The sequence below is a fragment of the Pseudopodoces humilis genome, chromosome 15, assembly GCF_049639895.1.
Source record: "Pseudopodoces humilis isolate 2021_Gansu_Grassland_sample_001 chromosome 15, ASM4963989v1, whole genome shotgun sequence".
Taxonomy (NCBI): domain Eukaryota; kingdom Metazoa; phylum Chordata; class Aves; order Passeriformes; family Paridae; genus Pseudopodoces; species Pseudopodoces humilis.
Window position 1 is genome coordinate 4,805,945 of NC_142214.1, and position 23,790 is coordinate 4,829,734.

Consider the following 23,790-nt stretch of genomic DNA (forward strand, 5'->3'; position numbering starts at 1 on the left):
AAAGCAGGATCTGTATGGCAGGCACAGCGCTGGCTCTGCACAGGGAAGGAGGTTTTTATTACTGTCATTGTAAATTACTGACTTCTTGACACAGAGATGTTCTGCTTATGCTCTGCTCTCCCTCTGCATGACTTTACCACCACAAAGGAGATTATAACCATGCACATCCTAGCAAACAATAAAAAATTGGAATTTAATGGGAAATTTGTTTTCTTCAAATAACCCCCTTCACTGCAAAGTCAGTCCAAGGCCTGGCTTTACCCTAATGAGCTGGGTGCCGCAGGAGCAGCGTTTCACACAGATGTTGCTGGTGCTAACTCAGGTCAGCCGCAGCTCCCGGAGCAGCCGCTCCATATACGGCCACAGGCAAACCCGGAGCTGCCGGGGTCAGGGACAGCCAGCCCGGAGCCAAATATGGAGCCTGTGCCCCGGCCTGCACAGCCCCGCACCCACGGGCACCTGGCACCGCACCCACGGGCACCCAGCGGCGCACCCACGGGAATCCAGCCCCGCACCCACGGGCACCCAGCCGCGCCTGGAGCGCCAGGAGCAGCAGGGAGTATATGGACAGCGCTGCCCTGAAGGATATGGGCTGGGGAGCAGAGCCCGGCAAACCCAAAAGGGAATCTTCAAGCACTCCCTGACTCGGTGTGGAGCTGCTCTATCCATGGCAGGTTCAAGCAGAGCTCGGGAGGGGCGCATCCAGCTCAGTGCAGCACAAAGGGACCGACCCCACTCTCCCGACAGAGGGAAATGTGCTCCCAGCTCCAGCAGGGAAGCTGCCTGCTGAGAAGCCGGTGTAATTCCTCCAACCGCGTCAGCACAGGAGCCGCTGGACTCACTGTGCGAGCACCCTGAAACACAAGGATATTGCTAATTTTCATCATGGCTAAAAATAAATCAAACTGGAGGAGTTAATACCTCCCTGAGGAAATAATTCATGTAGAGGCTGTAGAAAAACATTCTCAGCAGACTCAAAGCTCTGGGTAAGAGGCCTGATTCTAACAGCAGCAGGAGAAGCAGGGAAAGCTTTTCTCTGTCATGCTCTACAGCTCAGAGGGGAAAAAAGGGAGCACTTCCTTCATAATAAATAAGGGTGAGGTCTTTGGAATTGTAAACTCTTCTGTCAGTATGACCTGGTAGTAAATGTAAATTTTTTTCCCTGAACCAGTTTAATCAACCATTTCCTCTTATCTCTGTATTTCAGATCCAAATACTTTTTATTACTCTCAGGTCCTTAACTTGTCCAAAATCCACTGCTTAATGAGAACACACTTTGAGATAACCACAGACTTACTGAGGAAATAGAGAAAACCAAGCTTTTACCCCCTCTACCATTAGCCTGTACACTGCCACGTAAAACAAGAGATCTGAGTTGGACAGGAATTAGCATTTTGATCCCCTGAGAAGTCACTTTATTTTTTTTTTAATCATTTTGACTATTACACTGTCTTAGCCACACACACATCTTCACACCCTACCAGCATGTCAACAGTGGGACAGTCTCTGGGTTGTTTTTCAACTCCAGGAGGTACAACAACATCCCAAACCGGTAACTGTGTCTCCAAAGGGTGATCACAACCCTCTCTGCTTGTTTTTGAAGAGCTGGCAAAGCTGGAAATGTATTTTTTTTCTGCTATAAAAGGCACCATTGTAAGGCAAGCATGAAGTTTGGTTTCTGTTGCTCTTAGGCTGTCTGTAGTCAAGGGAGGTAATTCTCTAGAGAACTCCACAGAAAAGCAAGGATGATGTTGGTGCATGAAGAATATTAGTCTGGAGCCCACGTTTTCTGGCCAGACAAAAAAAAGTTGGAAGATTAAGCAGCAATGTTTTCTCCCAGCTCCTCAGACAAGTCCTCCGGGCACAGGGATGAGCACTTACACAAGAGCAGTAAAGGCTCCAGAGAAACAGGGCACCAACCACTGGGCAGCAGGGACACAAAGCTGCCAGATCCTGTTATTTTATGGGATTTTATTTAGAAAACTTCCATTAATCTCAGGCAGGATCGGAGCGAAGGGCCGAAAATAGAGCAAGAGATGTCTGCTGATGCTTCAGGGTGTTTTGTCTTACTTGAAAGGGCACACGTTCTCCTCGGGACAGAGCCTGGAGGATGGTTCCTGCTGCCCATGTTTGGGAAGGAGTGAGGAACCTTTCTTTAGGATGTGCCTGTCAACATGCAGCACTCGCTTCCCAGAAAACCTCCCCCAGCTGCCTGGGCAGGCATGGACAGCAGCCAGCGCCTTCCCAGACCCCGCACCTCAGCCTATGTAAACAACTGTCATGTCTGAAGCCATTCTGGCCCGTGAAGGGCAGCTCACTGCAGTTGGCAAACATGAAAATCCTTGTTTATTCCGAGTGCTCCTGACACATTGTGCAGGGCCAAGAGCAGGAGTGGAGAGCCGGGAATGTGCCTGGAGTCAGCACAGGAGCTGGGGAGCCGAGCAGGGCCCTGAGGCTCGGGATCAGCACTGGTGGGGCAGGAGGATTTATGGAAACACAAAAGCACAAGAACAGAGAAATGAAAAACAGGGATGGACAGACAGCTGTAAGGAAGGGAAGAGGCTGGGGGAAGGAGTGGAGGGAATGACCAAAATGGATGGATAGAGATAGGGGAAAATCCTGGTGGGATGAACACAGCAGGATGGAAGGAGAAGGGGTGGGATCAGGTGAAGTCAGCACTGCCAGAAGGAAGGGCTGCATCCCCACTGCCCTGCCTGGGAACAAAGATGCCCTTAGAACAGCCTGTCTGGCTCATAGGTGTCGTCATCGCAACCTCAGAGACTGAAATACATCCTGCTTTCTCTGCCTCAACACACACTTGGGAGAAAAAACATTCCTAAGGTGAGTGGAGATATTTTACTCCTTGCTGATGTTCCCAAGATAGTACTGAAAGAAACATTTTATGAAATAAATCTGTTGTCTCTTTGTTTTGGCTTTCAGGGTCTGGTCTCAAGACAGAAAGAGCTCTATGGCAAGTTATTGGTGGTTAAGGAAAGTCTCAGCACGCACTGTGATCTTGTGCTACAAAATCCACTGGGTATCAAGATTCCCTTCTTTTCCAGTTGCAAGCCAATCATGAAACATTAAACTTTCAACAGAGCATGGGTGCAAAATAACATTATAAAAATGAGTATAGAATTGTGAACAAGTATTGCCCCTCAGTTAAGTACACATCAGAAATTCAATTTACTGTTCTTAGATCTATCTCCCATCAGTGATGTCAGTAACAAGAGAAACCACATCAAAGCTGCTTAGAGTACAAGCAGGTGATGTTTGCCAACAAATCAATCTATCAAACACAAAAATTTAACCCCAAAGTGGGAATAAACTTTCCAGAAAATACAGCAGCATTTTAGACTCTCTTCCAAATCTTTACTCACTGAAACAAAAAGAAAGTTAAAAAAAGAACTCAGCTAAAAGATAATAAGCAGAAAAGAGGCAGGGATGATGCTGCAGGACCTTGGTCCAGCAAGCAGGCAGCATTCCAGCCTCAGCTCCAGCCAGTACTGTGCTGGCTGTTCAAGAGCCAACTTCTCCCAGCACCCACCCCACTGCAGGGAAACACTAATTTTAAACACTTTTTGGAGCTGAACTTCACAGAAGGGTCTATCTCATTTGGTGTACACAGGCACACAGCACAGTCCAGTCCACACTGCTGGCCAAGAAGGGCTTTGGGTTGTTTTCTTTCAGTCTTGTTATTTTTTCAGTTTATAAATAAACCCCTCATTGGACAATAGACATGTTTGGAAATCTATTTATGGACCACTGGAACTCAAATTAGGTTTACAGTCTGAGTGCTGCTGTTTTGATCCAAAAACAAACTTACTGACTGTGGCTCTGCTATCCTGGCCCTTGGCACGGTGTTCTCTACCTCTTCTGTGGCTCCTGTGTCCCAACCTCCACACAGAGGAAAAACATAGATTTTATTAATTTCTTTCCCAATGATAGGATTAAATGGCTCATGCTTTATTGTGAGGATATAAAAGAATTATAAAGAGATTTCTTATGATGCTCCCAGCCATTGTTATGTCATCCATTACAGCATCAGGACAAAAAGAATGGCCTCAAGTTGTACCAGGGAAGGTTTAGATTAGGAATTAGGAAAAAGTTTTCCATGGAAATGGTTATGAAGCATTAGATCAGGCTGCCCAGAAAGTGGTGGAGTCACCATTCCTTGGAAGTGTTCAAAAAATGTGTGGATGTGGCACTTGAGGACATGATTTAGTGATGAACATGGGCCTGGGGCTGGGTTGACGATCTCAAAGGTCTTTTCAGCCATAACGGTTCTATGATTCTGTGATTCTCTCCAGCTCCTGCTGTAGGTGTGTCCTGACCTGCCTCTCCCAACCTCACAGCTGGGATCCAGCAGACAGAGACAGAGAAGCAACACCTCAGAGCAGATCTTACACATTTGAACTTACACATTTCTCAATTCAGTTTCAAGACAACACCACATATAAAAGGGGATTATTTTTCCATTTCTGATGCCAGCCTTCTGGGTTCCAGATCAGCAAAACGAACTACAGCTTTAAAGCAGGTGTATTGTATGCCAATGATGGTTTTAAAGATGCTGCTTCATCCTAGTGGGAGCAAATCTTTAAATCCCAAAAGCAGCTGCTTTGTGCAGGAAGGTGAAGTCCAAGCTCCAGGTGATGCTACTGGTTGTGGCCAGACTTGCAGCCATCAGCTCCCCAGAAGCTTCAGAGTCTCCTGAAGATGGATAAGCTGAAATGTAAGCACTGAATGGGAAAAGTGCTGTGCATGAAATGTTCAGCAAATTCCACTGGCAGCCAGCAGCAGCAAGGTGGAAAACCCCAGGAGGTGATTTTCCTGGGAGGAATGGGTAGCATGAGGAATGCCAAGTGCTGCCAAGACAAATTGATTTGTCACAGGATGTCCTGTGGACTGAGCTGTGGCCACACTGCCACTATCCACTGCCACTTTTTGGAATTAAGAGTAAAAATTATTGGGGGTTTTGGTTTGTTTTTTATCTGTCTCACCTAATTTCTCAAATGACCTTGCCTTCCTCACCCAAGTCCCTAATGCAAAACCACATCCTTGCAAATGAGCTGCAAAATGCTTAGAATTTCTGCTCTGACTACAACCTAATTTGTAGGAGTTAAACATCCCAGCAGCTCAGCCATGGATTTAAATGTCAGTTTCCTGACAGCCCTCTAAGCTCATTCCCCACCCCAGCACATGGCAGTAGGGCTCCCATCTGAGCAGCCTCAGTCCTGGCCTCCATCATAGTTTTCTCCTTGCTTTTACTCTAATATTCCAGAAGCTATTTTTTGTCTAGAGTGTTTTTGTTGCTTTTATTTGTATTAATAAGCCAATTTTCCCCCCCTATATTAGCTTAAAAATCCAATGTGCAAGTTTTGGTGGTGCCGCTGTAAACATGGTCAGAGGGTGGGAAACCTGCAAGGAAACTCCAGCAATGACCTGGCTTGATCAGAGCTTTGCCTGGTGTCTCCCAGCAATTCCTGTCTGACTTATTTCTCCCTGCCTGGTAGAACATCTGCTTATTTTTAGGTCTGGGTAATTATCATCACAGAACTCAAAGCACTTCTTTGTTCTGGTTATTTTAAGCAGAGCATTACATGAGTGGTGCCATCGTTGTCTCTGCCGATGGATTCTGGTCTGGAGGGAATGAGATTGAGGACAAACACAGCAAAACCACCATGAACTTATGGGACCTAAATCAAACACAGGAGGCTGGAAAAGTTCACGCTGGACTTGTGCTGCTCTTTTGTTCATTTTCCAGAAATTCAGCAGTGTCCAGATGGACTCCATATGTACAGACTCTCTCCCTGCAGGGTCCTTTGGGAAAGCCCATGGCAATATCCAAATGAATCCTGCACAGCAGCGCTGGCTTGATGTGGTTAGACCCCAACAGCTTAAAATTGCTTTATTTGGAACTGGTTTTTACCACCAGGAACCCACCAACCGTGGGCTGTGCCAGCATCACCAGCCCAAGATGTGGGACAGGAGGGAACAGGCTCCAGCTCCCACTGAGAGCAACGACCACATTCCTGCTGCTCACGTGTGGCTTTGGAAGACACCTTTTAGAAGCAAAAAAAGGTGAGAGGATGCAAAGGGACCACCACTCAAGAGTGAGGCTGGGGGAAAATCCAGGCTACCAAAGGGGTTTTGCAATTTAACCTGGAGGTCACATCATGTCTGGCAGCACACATGGGCTGTCTGCAACAGGGCTTTACCCTGGCATAAGGTACCACCCCACAGACCAGATTTTGGAACACAAGCCAAAAATATAGCTGGAACAAAGGACAAAGTCTGCACTTCCCAAAACAAGACCACAACTTGCTCCAGAAACCATAGAAAGTTATATAAATGAAAAAGCTGATTCATGAGAACAAAAATAAAAGCTTCTCTCATGGATTATAATGCCATTGTAACTGCATTCATTCAATAACCCAATGCCTAAAAACTTGTTAAATCCCACATTGACAACACCCAAGTCCAAAGATCCTTGTGCATGCAACAAGTTTTTCCCTACCAGAAGAACCAAACAGGAAAGTTAACGTCACCTCCATGTACTAAAGTCCTGGGGAATCATTATTCTCAAGGGAGCCAAGGGCACTTAGAGACCCAACTCCCACTCATTTTTATTTACCCTGACACAGACTGCAAAGAGAATAAAATCCCAGGGGGATTTGGCATTCAGTTCCCTTGGGCTGCTTTGGGAAGTTCAGCCAGCAACACCGGCCTGGCCCCTCTGCTTGGCACAACCCAGCACAGCTGAGCAGGTCCCTAAGTGCCACCCTGCCAACTTGCTGTTGGAGTTCAAGGAATTAGTTACAAAAAAATAATAAACCTTTACTCTCTTGCTGCAGCAAGGAGGGTCTGAGTTCAGTGTTCCAGCAAAGCTTTTCAGTGTCACTAATGTGGTGTCAGACATGCAGTACAGCCAATTCTACCACCCCTCGACTACAGTCAAATTCTAACAAGACACTGAAAGGCCACAAATAGGTCAGAACTGCCTTGCTACAACATCCAGTGTCTGTTTAGCTACCTTCCTCCTGCAGTGGCCAAAAGCAGATTCCTTTACCCATTTGTCATGTAGGAGGACAAGTAGCATCTCCTTATTTATACCTCCCCAGCTTCTGGCACACAGCAGCAGCAGCACTGCCTAACGAAGTCTTGATGACTTTTTAATGTGTTTTAGGTTTACTTTCCATGAAGGCACCTTAAGGATCCACATTTTTATCACAGCTTAAGGCAAATTCTGCTTTTAACAAATGAAACCCAAGCACTGGGGAAGTGTGTGGGGGTGAATCCATTCATCCTTTAGCACCTGGCTTATGTGGTGTTACCAGGATTCTAACAGAGAACATCTTATCAACAACATCATGAAGCCCATGTTTAAAAGTACCATTTAACAAACTTCACATTTTGTTCCAACACATGAAAATGGTTCTGTCAGCTGAAATCTCACCTCTTTTCCTACTGAAGCACTGAATTCAGAAGTAAATCTTTCCCTTTTTTTAGCTGCAAGGAAAAGGTGGTGGGGCATTGAAAAGGCTCTTCAGGGAATGGTCACAGCCCCAAGGCTGCCAGAGCTCCAGGAGTGTTTGGACACCGCTCCCAGGCACAGGGTGGGATTGTTGGAGTGTCTGTGCAGGGCCAGGAGTTGGACTTGATCCTTGTGGGTCCCTTCCAACACAGAATATTCCATGATTCCATGAAAAGAAGGGTGATACAGTGCATTCTCCTTCAACTCTCCTCCTTCCTGGCTGCTCCCCAACACATTTTCAGTTGCTCATTCAGCACTTCCTGGCCTGTCCAGGATCCTGACCGCACTGGCAGCATCCAGTTGTTTTGCCCAAGAGCCCAGCTCAGTCTCAAGCTTAACAGAGATGCACAAACTCCTGGGAGTGTTCTGGAGGCTGCGCAGATCAGCTGCACCCTCCTTTAGTCAGGATATCTGTGTCCTCACCACAGCCAGAAATGACACATCCCTCTACTCTCTGCTCAGATGCTTCTGTTCATTCTGTAAAAAGCTCACAGAGGGTCACTACTGCCAAGTCAAAGTCATTCAAAAGTCAGGATATACCAAAGCTCTTCCCCACAGCAATCATGGTCTGGTTAAAGGCCATGCACACTCTGTGTGCATCCAGAGACTGACTTTCTGTTTCTCTGGGATTCTTCCTTCCTTTTTTTTCATTTTTTAAAGTTCTGTGAAAAGTGACAGCAATGCCCAATGGGATTATTTGCCTGGATTTCAAAACTAAACAAACCCCACGCAGCCAAAACTTCCACTTGCAGGGATTTTAATGCAAGATTTTAACGTTTAAGATATCATTCCAACATCAGCCAAAAAATAGATGTTTGCTCATGGGATGACAGTAAGCCTTTTTATACTGTACTTCCATGCACATGGAACACAAGATCTCCAGCATCTGAGCAAGGGAGAAGTTAAAACCCAAAAGTCCCCAGAAGTTCTGGCTGCACTGGAGCTGGTACTAGCAGAGGCACCAAAGCTCCCTGCCTACTTTTTGTAGACAACCCAAGAGCCAGAATATAGAAAAACAGTGAATGCAACTGAAGCTTCCAACTGCTGAATGCTGGGAGGTGTCCCACATCTGGAGAGGTGTCAGAGTGACACTTGACCCCTCACACAAGGAAGGTTTGCTTATAGACATGGAAGTGCCTGACTCCTCTTCACTCTGCTCACGGCTGGGCTCCAGGCCCAGGGACAGTCTCCCCTCCCTTCACGTGATCTCTGCAAACAACCCCACCAGGAGCTGTGTTTGATTAGGGATGAACTTTGCACGGGAAGCAGCCTGAGTCTCTGGGAAGTCTCTGTGCACAGCCTGGCAGTAGCTCCAAACTCCCACAGCCTGACTACTCCAACATCCAAAGCCTGCCCATCCTCACGCAGGGGCTCTGCACAGGCTGTTCCCAAACCTCACCTCATCCAGCCAGGTCTGGGCAGGATTGTCCAGGAGAGACAGTCAGGGAAGCACAGCTCTTTACCAGAACTGTAGATGCCCAATCTGCATAAATCACGGTTATGGAAAGAGGCCTTCTCCACCAAGTCCAAAGACCTGTCCTGAGCATATATTCACTACTTAGAATCATAGACTCACAGAATATCCTAATTGGAAGGAACCCTCAGGGATCATCAAGTCCAGCTCCTGGCCCAACAATCCCTTGCTGTGCCTCAGAGCGCTGTCCAAGCGGTCCCGGAGCTCTGGGTCCATTGACCATTCCCTGGGGCGCTGTTCTAGTGCCTGACCACCTCCCAATGAGGAATCTTTTTATAACATCCAGTCTGAACCTTCCCTGACACAGCTCCAGCCATTCCCTGGGGTCCTGTCCCTGGTCAGAGAGCAGAGGTCAGTGCCAGGCTATGCCTTGGCTGGGCTCCATGGAGCTCTGAGCCGGGGATCTACTCCAGTCACACAGCAGTGCTGCTTTGGGGCCCCAGCCCAGCTCACAGCTGACGTGGGGATTCTTGTGCCATCACAAGCCAAGGGAAGAAATGAGCCAGGGAAGGCATGACTGCCTCTCCCAGCAGCAATAAGGACTGAAATCAGGGCCATGGCCCAAACCATGGCCTCAAGCCATTCCTGCCACAGGCTTTTGCTTCACTCAGCAGCAGGAAGGACTTGCAAATGTAAATATTCACATATCAGCATGATTTTTTTTACTTTTCTTAATGACTACTGAAGTTATCCAGAATAAACATATGAAAAATCAAACTTCCAGACCTAGGCTTCCTCTTACCTTCCTTTAGGTGAGGATATAAAGAAACATTGATGTTTGGCAAACCACAGCTGACGCTGCCCCTGAACCACCAGAGCACCAGGAATTGTCATTATCTAAAGGAAAACACCACCAATACAATACTAAATAAATTGACCCTTGGCAATTTTCTAAGTCAGTCTCGTGGCATTTGACTTTTACAAGCCTGAAAACTGCTTGTCTGGTCCAAAACCAACAGAGAGCGAGCTTCCTACTGTGGAATACAGGCTCCATTATCTCAGTTATGCACTGACAAAGCATGAGCAGCAGCAGAATATGAACTCTTCATTTATTACACACAGTTGTTTTCTGCAGCAGACGTGGAGCTTGGCAGGCTGAGTTTCCCTGGAAGCCTCCATGTGCCTTGTCACAGCATCCAAACTCAGGGCTGGGTTAAATAAAAACAAACAGATACATTCCTCCCAAAGCCCAGTACCAAACTAACAACTCCTGAACAGCACAGGGCTGAGAGTGGCAAGGCCTGGGAGCATCCCCATCCATCAAGCAGCTGTTCTGTGTAGTCCTGGGGTCTCCACAGCCTCAGCACCTCACTGGACTCTCTTACCTGAGTCACAAAACAGGGAAAGGGGAAGAAAAAAAAATTTGCTATATGGAAGAAAAAAAAAAAGTCCTTAAATCCAAGCTACCTCTGTAGAGACACAGACTCACAGACTCCTTGAACAATTTTCTCTTCACCTCTCAGAGCTCCCTTTCCTGAGCTGTTAGTCATCAGGAATAATGATTTTTTTAAATCACTGCTTATTTACTTTCAGGCATCATTTCTGGATGATTCTACAAACAGTATCAATGCACCACAGCCCAGCCCCACAGACAGGCTTTGCACACGGACTATACAGCAATTTACCACGCAGAAAACTGATCTCCAAAAAGATAGTGAGGCTCGGTATCACAAGATGCAGACAACTCTCCGACACATGATATATTCCTAAATACTCAAATATTTGCCATGTGGCTGAGAAAGGCCCTGAAGGTGCTGCTGGTCACCTGACTGCTTGCTCTGGAAGCTTTAAGATATCCTGATAGTCTGGACCTCACTCCCATTGTCAGGTTCTAAATCTGTTTTTCTCAGCCAGCCTCTTTCTGAAAGCCAGAAGAATTACTCCTCCTTTATCTTCAGCTTCATGGACATCCCAGGACAGGTCTTTTCAAAGCTGGCAGCAACTCCACCCTGTAAGAACTGACACAAACAGCCAGGTCCCACCTCAGTGCCCCTGAGACCTCATCCTCCACATCAGCCCACCACTCCAATAATATTTCCAGGGAAGCAGCCTGAGATAACAACACACACAGGGCTGCAGTTCGGGGGGTTTATTGAAACAGCTGCTCCTGTAATTATTTTTCAAAAGCTGTGGATTTCTGCTGGCAATGAGGAGCCCTGCACAGCAGACGGAAAACAGGTTTGGTTGTGCTTGTGTGACGAGCTGAACTCTGGTTGGGGAAGGAGTTAAAAGCACAGACAGTTCTGCACGAGGCCCCTGTGGTTTACAATAAAAGCAAAGTTTATTTCCTGTATGGTTTAGCACACAGAGGCTAAATTAACCAACAGAAGTAAAAGTTTACAGCATTAATTGCTGTTTCACTGCCTTTATATTGCCAGGCATTTATTCTTTAAATGAAAGACTACTTTAAGAAGAAATACAACATGGCCTCAGGGATCCAGGTGCTTCTGATGTGTATTACTTTTTATCTTTGAAGAATTCATATACCACAGATCTTAGTTAACAAAGAGTCCTTTTGCTGACTGCTGTTCTAAAACTAAACCAAGTAATTTTTTGAAGAGAACAACGTTTTTTTCTTCAACTAAAATACCTAAATATAATACAAAAGAAGAGAAAAGGCTATGGATTAAATACAAATTTTCTTCCTCTTTGCAAGAAGAGCCAGGCTGTCTTGAGACAGAACAGCATCCCAAAAGCATCCTGGAGAGGAAAGATTCAGCAGAGCACAGCCCATATGGGCAGCAGTTTTCTGACCCAGTAATTAATTGCCCTGGGTAAGATTTCTAGTGTGAATCATCCTGGAGGCCCCAGATCCTTCTTTGTGATACTTGGACAAAATATTGTCTAAAAACTGTCTTTAAGAGCGAGAGATAAATTGTTCTCACAAAACCTGGCCACGCTACAGTTTCTAACACTTTGGGCAGCTGAAACAATACAGGAGCTGGCCAAGATCTGCCTGCCATAGGCAGGAAGGCCAATGCCTGGGGGTTTGCTCTTATGACTGCTCAGGAAACATCCTGAAGTGACTCTTTCAGGAATTAACAAAATGGAGCATTTTCCAACACAGTGAGGTTGTTCCCATCACCAGGCTGCTCCCACCCACTGCATCCCTGCAGTCCACAGGGAAGTGCCACCTTCACCCCAGAGCAGGAGCACTAATCTGGATGCTACCCATGCCTTGGAGCCATGACCTGGAGCCACTTTGCAACTCCCCACTGTCTTTTTTAAGTTTTACAGATCCCTCTTGTCACCATGGTATCTGGGTTTGTTTTTTTTTTCCCTAAACCACAAGCTTCCTTCTGCCTCAGTGCAAGCCAGCATCTGCTTACCCCAATCAGAAACTATGATAAATACACACTGCATTTTATTTTATCAGAGTTTAAGTCCCCAGCTGTTTATTTGCTGTAGGATGGAGTTCTCCAGGCCTGGGCAAACAGCCAAAATGGCTTCATTCCCCTGCTGTTCCTCTGTCTCAGCCTAATGCTGATGGCTGGCAGTGGGAGGTGATGGCTCTCCCAACACCTTCCAAGCTGCCGGCTTGGGTCCCAAATCATTCCCTGGAAGACAGAGCTGTCTGTCAGCTGCTCCTCAGTTCATCAAGGAGCAAATTCCCGAGGGGAACATTTCCCAAGTTAGTGTTACAGATTTACTTTGATCTTTCCACAGCATGCACAAGAAACCCCAGACTTCTGCAGGTGAAGGGAGGATCTCACAGGGACATCCTGGCTCATTTTAATGTGATGGAAGGGAACAGAAATTTTGAGGAAGATTGCTCAGGCACAAAAGTTCCATGGACTGAGCTACCAGAACAAGGGACTTGTTTATCTGCATTACAGGGTGGAATTTCCAGTTCTTAATCAGGATTACCAAGGTACTAACAAGGAAATTTGCAAACCTGCTCCTTTATATCTCTATTCACATATAATGTATTCCCTACCTAGGGAAAGAAAAAAAAACCCAAAACCACCAAACATCTACTAGCCATAAATCAGCTTCATTTGAACTTCATTTCTGTTCATATCTAGTGAGAATGTTTTGGGATATATTTCAATTCATTCATGGAGTTATTCTGCTTCTTTCCTGCTCTGCCAGTTGTTCTGCAGCTGCTGCTTTGTCCAAATACATTTGCAACATGTGCACAGGAATGTCTTGGATAAGCAGCATTAAGTGTTTCCTAAGGAATAAAATCTTGTCCTGCTGTAGTCCATGGCAGAGTTCCCAGTGATATAAGCACAGCCAGAGGTTGATCCCGTGAGGTGAATACAGATGTGCTGTTTAAACCTGCCTGGCAATGAGTACTCCCATAAAACGTGGGTTTATGTGAAAATCATCATTATTTTTCCCAGAGGCTTTGTGTTTGCTGTCTCCATCAGGCTTTTCCAGTTGACTTTGATCTATGCCTAAGGCAGGAGAGGTGTCTGATCATCTACCCTAAACATGGGCTAAACATGCAGTGTGTCAGCATCTGCACAATTTGGTCTTGGAATCACCAAATGCTTGTTTCATATGTAAGAAATGCAGAGACATCAAACCAACATACACACATACATTATTTCCCACCAAACATTTTCCTGGACAACATGGTCTTAATTTTTTTAATGCAAACTGTTAACATAATTTTGGGAGCAGAGCCAATTTCATTCAAGAAGAGAAGAAAGCTTTACTGGGTTGGATCCAACACTTGTCTAGCCCAGTCTCCTGTCTCCACTGGTCACAGATCCCAGGGAAGATCACGCCAACAGACGGAGCACAAGGAGCTACACCACATCCAGCTTTCTTCCCAGACTCCAGTAATTCACAGTTTTGAGTCAGAGGTGTAGTAGTAATGTTTAATAGCCCTTTATAGACTTTTCCCCTTAATTTGTCTCACTGTTTCCCAAGCCCATGCACTTTCTGCTGTATGCCACATCCTCTGGCAGGGAGTTACTCCCTGAAATCTGTGTTGTCAAACAAAGCATTTCATTTACTCTGAACCTGCCACCTGACACTTTCACTTGCTCTCTCCCAGTTGTTCCATTAGGAAAAGTTATTAATAAACCCATCCTGTTTGTTCTCTCATGCCTGACATGATGTTATCACATTTCTGACTTTTTCAGCTCTTTCTTTCTCAACTGCACAATTCACAGAATCATGGAATGGTTTGGGTTGGAAGGAACCTTACAGACCATCCAGTCCCACCCCCTGCCATGGGCAACACCTTCCACTATCCCAGGTAGCTCCAAGCTCCATCCAGCCTGGACTTGGACACTTCCAGGGATGGGGCAGCCACAGCTTCCACCTTATTATGCACAAATTCTGCCTTCTTTGGTTGTTCCTCCTACCTCACCCTACTTTCTTCCCTTTTCTCACTTTTTTATATTACTTAAAGACAACAATTCCAGTCTGCTAAAGACAGACTCACCACACATTTATACAGTGGGATTTTTTTGGTTTTTTGGGTTTTTTTTGCCCCTTCCCATCCTAAACATTCCTGACATTCTGTTAGCTTTTCACGGCCATGAATATGGTATTTTTGTAGAATTACCTAGTATGGCTCCAAGACCTCTCTGCTAAACAGTATTTTAGCAGAGTTTAAAACTCGTTCTTGCACAGGACAACCATTATTTCTTCCCAGTTTTCCAGCTGGGGCAGCAACAGCAGGCTGCTCTTACACTGTTGGCTTGGAGTTCAGCACAGATCTCTGTAGGAATCTCCTGGTAATTTCTGCAGATTGAAAAAGCTGCCTGTGTATTTCCAAATCTTGATTGTTATCTGCTTTCCGTAACTGATGTGCAATAGATTACATACGCCAAAAAGAAAATAAATAATCCTTTTCTCTTATCCCACAGCAGCTTAGTTTCTTTCTGGAAAAAAGGATTTTTAACCTGGCTAACACTCGTCTAAAACTTTCCAGAAGTCCAGGGATTCAATACTATGGATCACTCTCCCTCCTATGCTCCAGGTAGCTCAGGTGTGAGGCACAGCTTTCTCCTCTGACACTGCCCCGATTCTCCTCCCTGCTCTGTCTCTGTCCACACATTCGTTGGGAAAGAGCCCAGTGAAGAATAGCATCCATTTGTGCAGGGCCGGAAGATGGCTCACAGCTCCCAGATTTCCCTGAGATCCTTTTTCAAACCACAGCTGCCTTTGGCTCCTCTCTTCAGTCCAACACTCCAGCAATCAAACAACAGGTAATAGTTAAAATTTTACACTCAAGTGCCTTTAGAATTTCTAGAGAGGCTGATTCATGTATGGAAACAGCCCCAGAAAAACTGAACTTCAGATCATTAATTAAAGAAATAAATCACCACATCCATGTCTCACAGGGGAAACCAAGTCCAGGAAGGAGCTGTAAGTCAGGATGTGAAAACAATTTCAGCTGTATCCTGAGAGCACAAATCTCAATCAGACCAGTTGGATGCTGACCCTTCACATTTTTTTCTGGTGTTTTAAAGCTCCATCTCACTCTGCTGCCTTTTCAGTGTTAGGAAATGGCCTTAACATTGAGCTGGAGGTGCTGTCCCAGAAAGGACGTTGCTCCTGGATGGAAGCTTTTTTTTCTGGGACAAACAAGAGTAGATAAGCATTACAATTAAAGCTCTTTCAGGCTCGATTAAATATCTGACCAACAAAAGCATTTCAATTTAATCATAAACTGTAAGTCTCCCCTGCGTACAGCCAGGGTTAAACAAATGGCATTAAAACTGATTTTTCCTATTTGAGCAGAAACATTCCTATGTAGGAATAGCAGAATATTGATATAAGATGTGGATTTGGTTCAGGTTTCCAGCTCTCCAACCAGTGTCAGGAACTGAGATTGGTGCTTCCAAGGCTGAGGAGCAGAAAGAACAGGCAGAGCTCACCTCCCTTTGGCTATGGAAACGACGCATCCTTAGTTCTTGTTTTTGTCATAGAAGGGAATATTTCAATTCAGTTTTGACCTTAAACAGCTCAGTTCTGTCAATGTTGGTGGAGTTCCCTTTGTCTCCCCAGTCACCAATTACTCTTTTCCTGGAAGGAATAAGAATAACCTTGCAGAGACTCAAGTCTTGGCACCCTCTGCTCATTAACGCAGATGCCAATTCACTGACTGCTATAGGAATTTTGTCAGTGTAACTTTAATGTCCCTGGACAAGGAAAGTTCTGTGCTCAACTCTATAAATATTTATTTAAAACCCACAAGTGCTTAGCCCTGACATGACGCTATGTGGATCCTGTCTTAGAACATGCTGCAGTTCAGGGTTTAAGGGAAAGCCAGCACAAGCTGACAGCATCTATCCTCTCCCCAAAATCTGCCTCTTCTCCCCAAGCAGAGACATAATCCTGATGCATCACCTCAGAATAAACACTGTCCTACCTGCATATACAACCTAGAAAAATTCTGAACGAAAAGCCTTTCCTGGCTTTAACTGTGGAGTAGAATTTTCCATCTTTCTCCTGCTGTCATAAACTGGTTTTAGTTAAGCAAAGTAGAATGTTTTTTATTTTGATATATTAAAACTATTGCAACAACTGTAGCAAATTTAATCTCTGGCTCCATTAAAGATTTGAATGCAATATTTTAAGAAAAATATTTGACTTATCTTGAGTTTGGAACAATGACTTTACAAAAAACAACAGGAGGCAGATGGAAAATATCCCAGCTTGAGCCACATTACGGATTTTGTCTTCCATCCCAAAAACTGTAACTCAGAACAACTCCTACCATTTTACTGAGAGAAACTCTGTTTGGTGAACACTGGGTATCCAAAAAAGTCCTTCACATGTATGTTTCCACAAGAGAGGGGTTTAAAAATCAATACCTAGCTTAACAGGTCACTTTTCACCCATGGTATATAAATTGCACAAGCCGAGTATCACAAAAACATACATACACCGTGAAATTGTTTTTTAACTCCAGATGCAGCTTATTTCCCCATAATATGTGTGTTTACCTAAACTTGCATCACAGTACAAGACTATTTACCAAAGACTTGTGTGTTTTCTTCCCACATAAACTGCCCTGCCAGGCAGCCCAAGGAAGTTCACAAGCAGCTCCTGACCGTCTGCTGCCGCTGCTCGGGGCTTCCGCAGTAACAAACGTGACCACAGACATCCGGCCTGAGACAGCACGCTGGGAACCTTGAATGTGGCAGCAGAACAAGGGACACTTGTGATCCACACTGATAAGGACTGCATGCACAGAGCCACCCTGCTGTGGCTGCATTTCCCCTCAGAGCCACCTCCTGCCACAGCCCGGCACCACCACGGCAAAGCCATTGGGACTCCATGAGCTTCGAGGCCTTTTCCAACCTGAACAATTCTCTGATTCCATGAAACCTCACAGCAGCCAAACAACACAAACACAAAGCACACAGACTCTGCTCATTCCTGTAAGGGTGGCATTATTTGCATTTATTGTGACCACCTGAGAAAAAAGGCCCTTGGTGGATTTAAGTGCAAAACATAATTTTTTTCATACAATCTCCATCTCTCCATGTGTTACTTCCCTGTGATTCAAACTTCAGAAGGATGAAGCAGCCCCAGCAGCCCTCCCAAAGCTCTGAGCTGTTAAATTGAGACAAGAGCTGGTGGTTACATGCTCTCATCATTTCCAACAGCTGTTCTCCAGAGCTGTTCTCCCTGGAATGCTCCAGGAAGCACTTGCCACTGATTATGTGTCTCCAGTAGCACCAGCAAGTTCTCTGGTGCCTTACTGGGAAAAGGGAAGAGTAACTGCAAGCAAATGTTCACTCTCCAGACCATGGGCCACTTTCCTCTTCATCTCCTGGGAGGTGGGGAGAAGACCTAGATCCTTTCTCAAGCAAGAAGACAATACAAGAAAAATATGAACCCCTTACATCCTTAACTTTGTGAATGAAAAATAAATTTGAATTTCCTTTCCTCTCTAAAAGCATCCCTAAACAGTGGCAGGTCTGTGTAATTCATGACTCTGACTCCGACTGGAGATCATCTGACTCTGACTCTGGAGATCATCTCTTCTTTCTGCCGTTTCTGCAGTCGCAGTAGGAGGCAAAGAAAGAAAACCACTCACACTGCCATCAAAACAAGGGAGGAGAGCAGAGCTGGGAGAGATGGAAATGTGGGATGTAGATCACAAAGATGAAGCACTTGGCTCCAAGGAGCATCAGGACACCAGGCATTTGATGTGGCAGTTTCCACAGCCCACAGCATTGGCAGTGGCACAGGGCAGAGCTCAGCCCACCACAACCAGTACTGCCACTTCAGTTCCACCACAGCCACAGATTCCAGTTTCAGCCAGAGCCCTGGAACTGCAGGGTGGTGTTGGATGAACAAATACAGTTCTCTCAAAGTCCGTATTCAACACCTGTGCAGTTGTTGGCAACAAATGCACACTTTTAAGACCAAGAATTTAAGCATTTAATGTGGTTCCCTTCCACATGCGATCAATAAAATGGGCAATCCAGCTGCCCTCAGAAAGAAACGGATTCTGGTGCAGGGCAACCTCTTGCCTCGAAATCAATAAAATACCAAAATCCTGTGGAGAAAATCACACACTGGATTTGTGCCATTGAGCTTCTTCCCTCCTTGTATCCTTTTCTACCAGGAGCAAGAGTCAAATGACTCAGGCCTCTCTTCCTTGCACCACCTGAAGGATTTGAATGGTAGGTCGCAGTGAAACCCCTCTCACAGCCAGCACAATCCCTGTTCCTGCAATGCTCCCGCACTTCTGAATGCGCTGTTTACATCTCATGTCTGTCCATAGCCTTCACCACTGTCCCAGGCTGAGGTACACTGCTCACTTTGACTGTCTGCTATGCTGGAAAGCTCCCGGACAGCAGCTCCACATGCACATTCCCATGTGGGTGTCCTCTCCTCATCTCCATAATTACAATCCCCATGCATCCCTGCCCAGCCTGTAACTCGCCAGCACAGCATTCATGGTGAGGAAGATTAAAAACAACGGACCACTTCCCAAGCAAGACTTTCAAACACAGCAGGAAACTGGTGCTGGAACTATCACATTATAGAGTGAGAGGAGGCCAGACAAGATGTCAATCATCATACTTTCCAGAAATCCCTTGAAACACACTCATAAAATGTCTTTGCTTAGACATGAGCTTCACACGGCGTTTTTTCCTCACAGATACATCATACTGAACATAAACATTATAGAGAGAGTGCCTTGGGGAAACATTTTATGCACTGTGATGTGGCAAATTATACCATATAACAAAGCAGGACTTTGCCAATAATAGACCACAAAATTTGGGCACTCTCCAAGACTCACAGCCCCAGGGTGTGAGGTGTGAAGCAACCTCAACCCTTTTCCCTTCAGTGGGAGACACTTTCCAGTGTCTCACAAAAGCCTTTTCTCACAAAAGCTTCTTCAGCTTACAGAAATGGGGCAGGAAGGAGGAGATTTGATACTTATTTCTGGTTTGCTTCTAGTCAGGCAAATTAGCCTTTTAAAACCCATAATAAACACAGTGCTGGGTGTCACTACAGTACAAAGTGAGAGCCCTTCCCAGGCTGTTACCCAGTTCAGTCACTTTGCTGCACACAGCCTTGTCTCTGTTCCATCTCTCTGTAGCAATCTTCTCTGATGTGGATTTTCTGTTCCTGGAGTGGATTATTTCAAATTCAGCACTCAGAAAGGCTTCTCTGGTCCTCCAAGCAAAGCCTGTCTCACCAATGGTTTTAAGAGCCACAGAAACAATTTATTCCCATTCCCTCCAAAGAGGTGCCTCTCTGTCTTACTTTAGGTTGAAACATCAATTAAAATTCTTATACTGGAAAGAAAGCATCACTCAGTGAGGTGCTGGGCTGGTCCTGCCAACAGAAACACCCTCAGTGTACACAGGAATCTAAGAATGTGAAAGTCTTGCTCATTACCACAAGATCCCTTGAGCTGCTCCAGCTTTAGACACAGGCATGAGTGTACGTGTGTGTGTGTATATATATATAAATACACGTCATAAAACTGGCAATTATGTGCACATTACGTTCAAATTCCCCAAAAAACAGACTACACCAACGCTACATTCAAATTCCACAGGCAGGGATGCACAAAGGAGCCTGAAAGGCAGCAGTTAGTCAGACTGGAGCTTTGTAACATGTACAACCCACACAAGGACCAGGCAGCACTGTAGAAAACACTAAGCTAATAATCAAAAACTTAATTTAAAACCAGAAGAACACAGTTGGGATTGAGATCTGTGCTTGGACCCCTAGAGCTCAGTATCACCAGACAGAGAGAAATCAATAGGTGCCATGAAGAGGGCGCTGATAAAAATCTATAGCAACTGAAGCAGTCAACTTGAAACCTATTAACAGCTGCGTTAGAAAGAAAGGATTACTTTTCCAGTCTGCTGCTTTCCTTCCAGATGATCATTCTGTACGAACCCAGAAGAAATCCCTTTGGATCCCTTTTATGAATTAACTACTCAGGATGTCAAGACCCTCCCCAGATCAGCATGAAATAATCCTCTGCTCTTCACCACCACCAGCACTGTCAGTGCTGGCATCAAGTTTAACGAAAATGACCCAGGAAGGGAGGGACAGCAAGGACACCTGAGGCACAGGCTCCTGTGCCATCTGCAGCCCGTCACCCCAAGCTTACCAACTGGTATTTGGTCTGTTGAAGCCCATAGACCAGTGGCTGCACTCAAGCAAAGAAGGAGAATGCAGTTAGGGCTTGTTTTTATGCTCTCTACATCACTGTCCTCCCAAAGTTTGGGGACCTGAAGCACGAACAGTGACAGGAAAAGGTCATCATACAGCCACAGCTCAGACTCTGTCTCCTCGCAGTAAAAGTCACTGATCATTAACTGCAATAGCTGGCATTTTCTGAGTCCCTGGCATTTTGTAGTTCTCCAGCACATCCATTCCAAGTGCAACCACATCCCCCGGATTTCAGCCTCGGAGCATCTCCCACATGGATCAAACAGAAACCAGATGATCCTGAGGACACAGAGATACACCTGAACCTAGGCACAAATCCCGCTATTTCTGTGTACCTTTATTTTCTCTTTGAAAAACACAGTCTGAGCTCTGCCTACAACACACTGGGGCTACGAAAAGCGAAACCCAGTATTCCCAACAGGGCAAGAACCAGAGGCTACTGGGACAGCGGCCACACACGCCTGCCACAATCAACGAGGAATAAACTCATCAAAGCCAAATGACGGGCGACACATTTAGAATTTAACTTCAATAACAACAAAAAGAAAACCAGCTAGTGGTGGCTGTGTCTTCCCAGCACAGGGCGAGGGGTGCGGGATCACCGAGGAAATGCCGCTTTCCGTCGGCGGCAGCCGCAGCACCGCCCGCACAGCGCCGGGCGCCGTCAGGGGACCGCGGCTGCCCCGGCCTCTCCCCACGCTGCCCGACCGCCCCTCGCGTTCCCTGCCCGGCACAAGTTTCCCCCGGGCGCCGCTTACCGCCGTGGAGCCGGAGGAAGAGGCGATGTAGACCTTGATGACCATGCTGAGAGCAGCGAGATGCGGAGCCGGGCGGGCGGTGGGTGTGTGAGGGAGGCTCGGGCGCGGGCTGGGGCTGAGGCGGGAGGGCGGGCGCGGGGAGGCGGCGGGAGCACTCGCCCCGCCTCGCTCCGCAGCTGCCACCGCCCGAGCCCGGAAGGGCGGAAATTTTTTTTTTTTTTTTTTTTTTTAATTAAATAAATAAATAAATAGTAAAAAAGGAAAGGGGAAAAAATAAAAAAGAAGAAGAAGAAAGAAAGGGGAGAGGAGGAGCGTTCTCGACGAGCCGCGCGAGACGTGCGGGGGAGGGGGCGGGGGAGCCATGGCGGCGGGGCCGCGCCGAGGGGACGCGGGGGCTGGGGCGGGACAGCCGCTTCAGGGCGGGGGAGACCGGCGAGGGGAACCGGGGGACACCGGGGCGGGAGACACAGAGAGGGAGGGAGCCAAGCGTGGGGGGTCGCCATGGTAGCGGCTGGTTCCCCTCAGTGCCGGCTCCCCTCAGCATCAGGTCCCCTCATGGCCGCTTCCCTCGCGGCTTGATCCCCTCACGGCCGGGTCCCCTCATGGCCGGGTCCCCTCATGGCCGCTTCCCTCACGGCCGGGTCCCCGGGACCGATGGCCCCGTGCTCGGCTCCATCGTTCCCGGCTGCCCTCCAGCCGCTGTGGCCCTGCCCTGCTCCCGCCCCGCCCGTGGTGCGAGGGCAGCGGCAGCACCGCCAGCCCCTTGCCGGGGCCGCTCACCTCGACCTGGGGCACCAGAAGTCAGGGGTGGGTGGCTGTTTCTGGGAAATGGTGTTTAGAATTAAGAATTTCCTTTTGAAATCTATTCCAGCGTGGAAGGTACTGCCCAACTGATGTGCCATCCCGTGCCAAAGGACAGGTGGCATCCTGTGGAGTTATTCACATTCCTGTGGTTGTTGTAAACTAATCTCCCACACAATAAAACCGGCATCAAATCCCCCACATTTTTAATTGTTACAGTCATAGTGACACGTTATTGAAGGAAATTTATATCCAGCACCTGTCTCCCACTTGCCTCTGGTACTCCAACTATTACCTCACATATGTTGTATTATCTATTCCGATAGCAGGTTCACTACAAATGGAAAATATGTACAGTGATAAGCACAAGAAGCTGCAATTTTACACCTACAAGCTAAAATGAAAGCAAGATGTTTGTTCTGATCTTGGTGAAAAACAAGGAGGTGTTTCTCAAATGAGTTTTCCAAACAAGCTTTCCTGTTTCAAATCATTAGTTTTTTGGAAAAAAAAAATCTTTAAAAACCCATTGAATGAAAAAGTATTGAATTAAGTAATCTATATTTGCTTTATTAATTTGCCAATAGTAAAGGAAACTGTTTTGAGGAGGACATGCCTCAATTTGATATTACTTATGATACTGACCTCAATCTTTGAAGCAGTCATGAGTTTTAAGTATGTTTGAAAAAGCAATAAACCAGAATTTATTAAGGATGATGGTACACCATAAAAATTCCCTGGTTCGAGGAATTTCAAACTTTAATAAAATAAATGGTGTACTTTCTAATCTGTTCAAAACAAACCGAGTTAAATCCAGGAGATTAAAATTCTTTAAGGAATGTTTCTTCAGTTGTGTTTGTGCAGCCTCTTCCCAGCTGCTTAAGAAACACCCTGGGAATTGCTGTTGGTTCCAGTGTGTAACCTGATTCACGGCAAGGAACGCAGGAGGGAGAAACCACAGCTTATCAGAAAGAAGGAAAAAATGCAGGTGGAGAAGGGGAGAGGGAGGGTCACTTGAACTTTGGGCTCCCCTGTCATGCTTCTGGCTGCCTGCCAGCTTTCCTCTCCTTGGAGACGGAATCAGCTCCTCAGAGGTGAGATTCACCTGGAGCGAGCTGCACCTCGTCCTCCTGCCTCCTAAAAACACTGCTATCATCATTACTCTCATAAGTGTACTCTAGGAGGCATTTTATCTTCGTGAAACGAGATTTATTAAGTTAAGAGCAATACACGAATCAGGTATCTTTGACACAACTTGGTTTTCTTGACTCATAAAAGTAAATTTTCTACTTTATTGATGGTAAAGTGCGATGTTTTCTATTCCCACACTACTCCTGTAAAATTCACAGTGTTGTTTTTGTTTTCACTGTTAAACACTTGGGAAGCTATGAAACATCCTTCTCAATGTAGACCAAAACCTAAAGCAAAATGACCAAATTTTAGGTGCTCCCAAAAGAGTAGCCCAAGGGATTGGCTATCCCATAGTCATCCTGGGATTTTACATTAAAACACTGCCAGTGATGGCACAGATTCCCTTGCTTTTTCCTTCGAGCACAGGAAAGGATGGAGCCTTCTGAGTGTTGGCATGTTCATCTGCTTTA

At 46.1% G+C, this 23,790-nt stretch overlaps 1 protein-coding gene across 1 annotated transcript in view; it reads right to left on the bottom strand.

The window, feature by feature from the left end:
* Nucleotides 1-21,566, bottom strand: part of SH3BGRL (SH3 domain binding glutamate rich protein like) — a 30,320-nt gene extending 8,754 nt beyond the window's left edge. The window contains exon 1 of the mRNA XM_005526126.3: nucleotides 21,392-21,566. Within this exon, the coding sequence (XP_005526183.1) occupies nucleotides 21,392-21,436 (45 nt within the window). The 5' untranslated portion in view covers nucleotides 21,437-21,566. The remainder of the gene's footprint in view (nucleotides 1-21,391) is intronic.
* Between the last annotated feature and the right edge of the window lie 2,224 nt (nucleotides 21,567-23,790).